This window comes from Echinops telfairi, unplaced genomic scaffold (genome assembly GCF_000313985.2).
Source record: "Echinops telfairi isolate 266 unplaced genomic scaffold, ASM31398v2 ScPeMD7_655;HRSCAF=1070, whole genome shotgun sequence".
Classification (NCBI taxonomy): domain Eukaryota; kingdom Metazoa; phylum Chordata; class Mammalia; order Afrosoricida; family Tenrecidae; genus Echinops; species Echinops telfairi.
In genome coordinates, this window is record NW_022104553.1 from 20,485,788 (window position 1) to 20,486,930 (window position 1,143).

Genomic DNA, 1,143 nt, shown 5'->3' on the forward strand with positions numbered 1-1,143 from the left:
CTCTGGGTCTCCGTCTCTCTCTGGGTCTCTGTCTCTCTCTGGGTCTCTGCCCCCGTCTCTCAGCAGTCTCTGAGCTGGCACCTCACCCTCCTTGCATAACTGCTGCGTCAAGTGGTAGAGCAGCCCCTTCTGCTTCCCCAGGTCTGTTCTGTCTCTGGCTTCTGGGCTCCCTCCTGCCCTCTGTGTGCAGAGAAGCGCCCCTGAGCTCTCCGGACTGTGCTGGCCCTCCCTCTCCACCCCACCTCTCCATCCCATCTCCGCTGCCTCCTCAGCCCCTTGTCTGCTCTTCCAGCGGCTGCCTCTGTGTTTCTCCGTGTGTCTGGCTGTCAATCTCTCTCCATCTCTGGGTCCTCAGGACTCCGGCCTCAGCCTTCCCTGGACTTTGACTACCCATGGTTCCCCTCCAGGTCGCTATCCAGGGACAGACAAGGACGCAGAGGACAAAGATTCTGCGGACAAGATTATAGAAGGCTACCGGTGTCAGCCCAACTCCCATCCCTGGCAGGTGGCCCTGCTGAAGGGCAACCAGCTGCACTGCGGGGGCTCCCTGCTCAACGAGCGGTGGGTGCTCACCGCGGCCCACTGCAAGATGAAGTACGCACTGGACGCTCGCATGCACGGGAGGTCTCAGGGGCTCACGTTCTCCCTCCAGGGCTCTGCCCCTCTCTCTCTGGGTCTCTATCCCCCTCTCTCTCGGGATCTCTGCCCCTCACTCTCTGGGTCTCTGTCCCCCTCTCTCTCGGGATCTCTGCCCCTCTCTCTCTGGGTCTCTATCCCCCTCTCTCTCGGGATCTCTGCCCCAGTCTATCTCTGGGTCTCTGTCCTCTCTCAGTCACAGACTCTCCCTCTGAGCGCTGCGTGTACTGTCTCTGCCAGTGAGTACAACGTGCACATGGGCAGCCAGATGCTGAACGGCAGGAGGGGCCAGAGGGTCAGAGCCACAAGGTCCATCCGGCACCCTGACTACTCCACGACCACCCACGTCAACGACATCATGCTGGTGCGGCTGAACTCCCCGGCCAGGATGTCCCCTTCGGTGAAGGCCGTCAACCTGCCCTCCCGATGCGAGGGCCCTGGGACCTCATGCACAGTTTCTGGCTGGGGCACCACCACCAGCCCTGTTGGTAAGCCTGTCTCCCGCCA

The 1,143-nt window shown here is 61.9% G+C and overlaps 1 protein-coding gene across 1 annotated transcript in view; it reads left to right on the plus strand.

Annotated features, from left to right (window-relative positions):
- The window catches only part of LOC105979344 (kallikrein-7), an 18,208-nt gene that overhangs the window by 12,285 nt on the left and 4,780 nt on the right, over positions 1-1,143 (plus strand). Inside the window, exons 2-3 of the mRNA XM_013006693.1 lie at positions 408-594; positions 877-1,124. Of these exons, the coding sequence (XP_012862147.1) occupies positions 408-594; positions 877-1,124 (435 nt within the window). The remainder of the gene's footprint in view (positions 1-407; positions 595-876; positions 1,125-1,143) is intronic.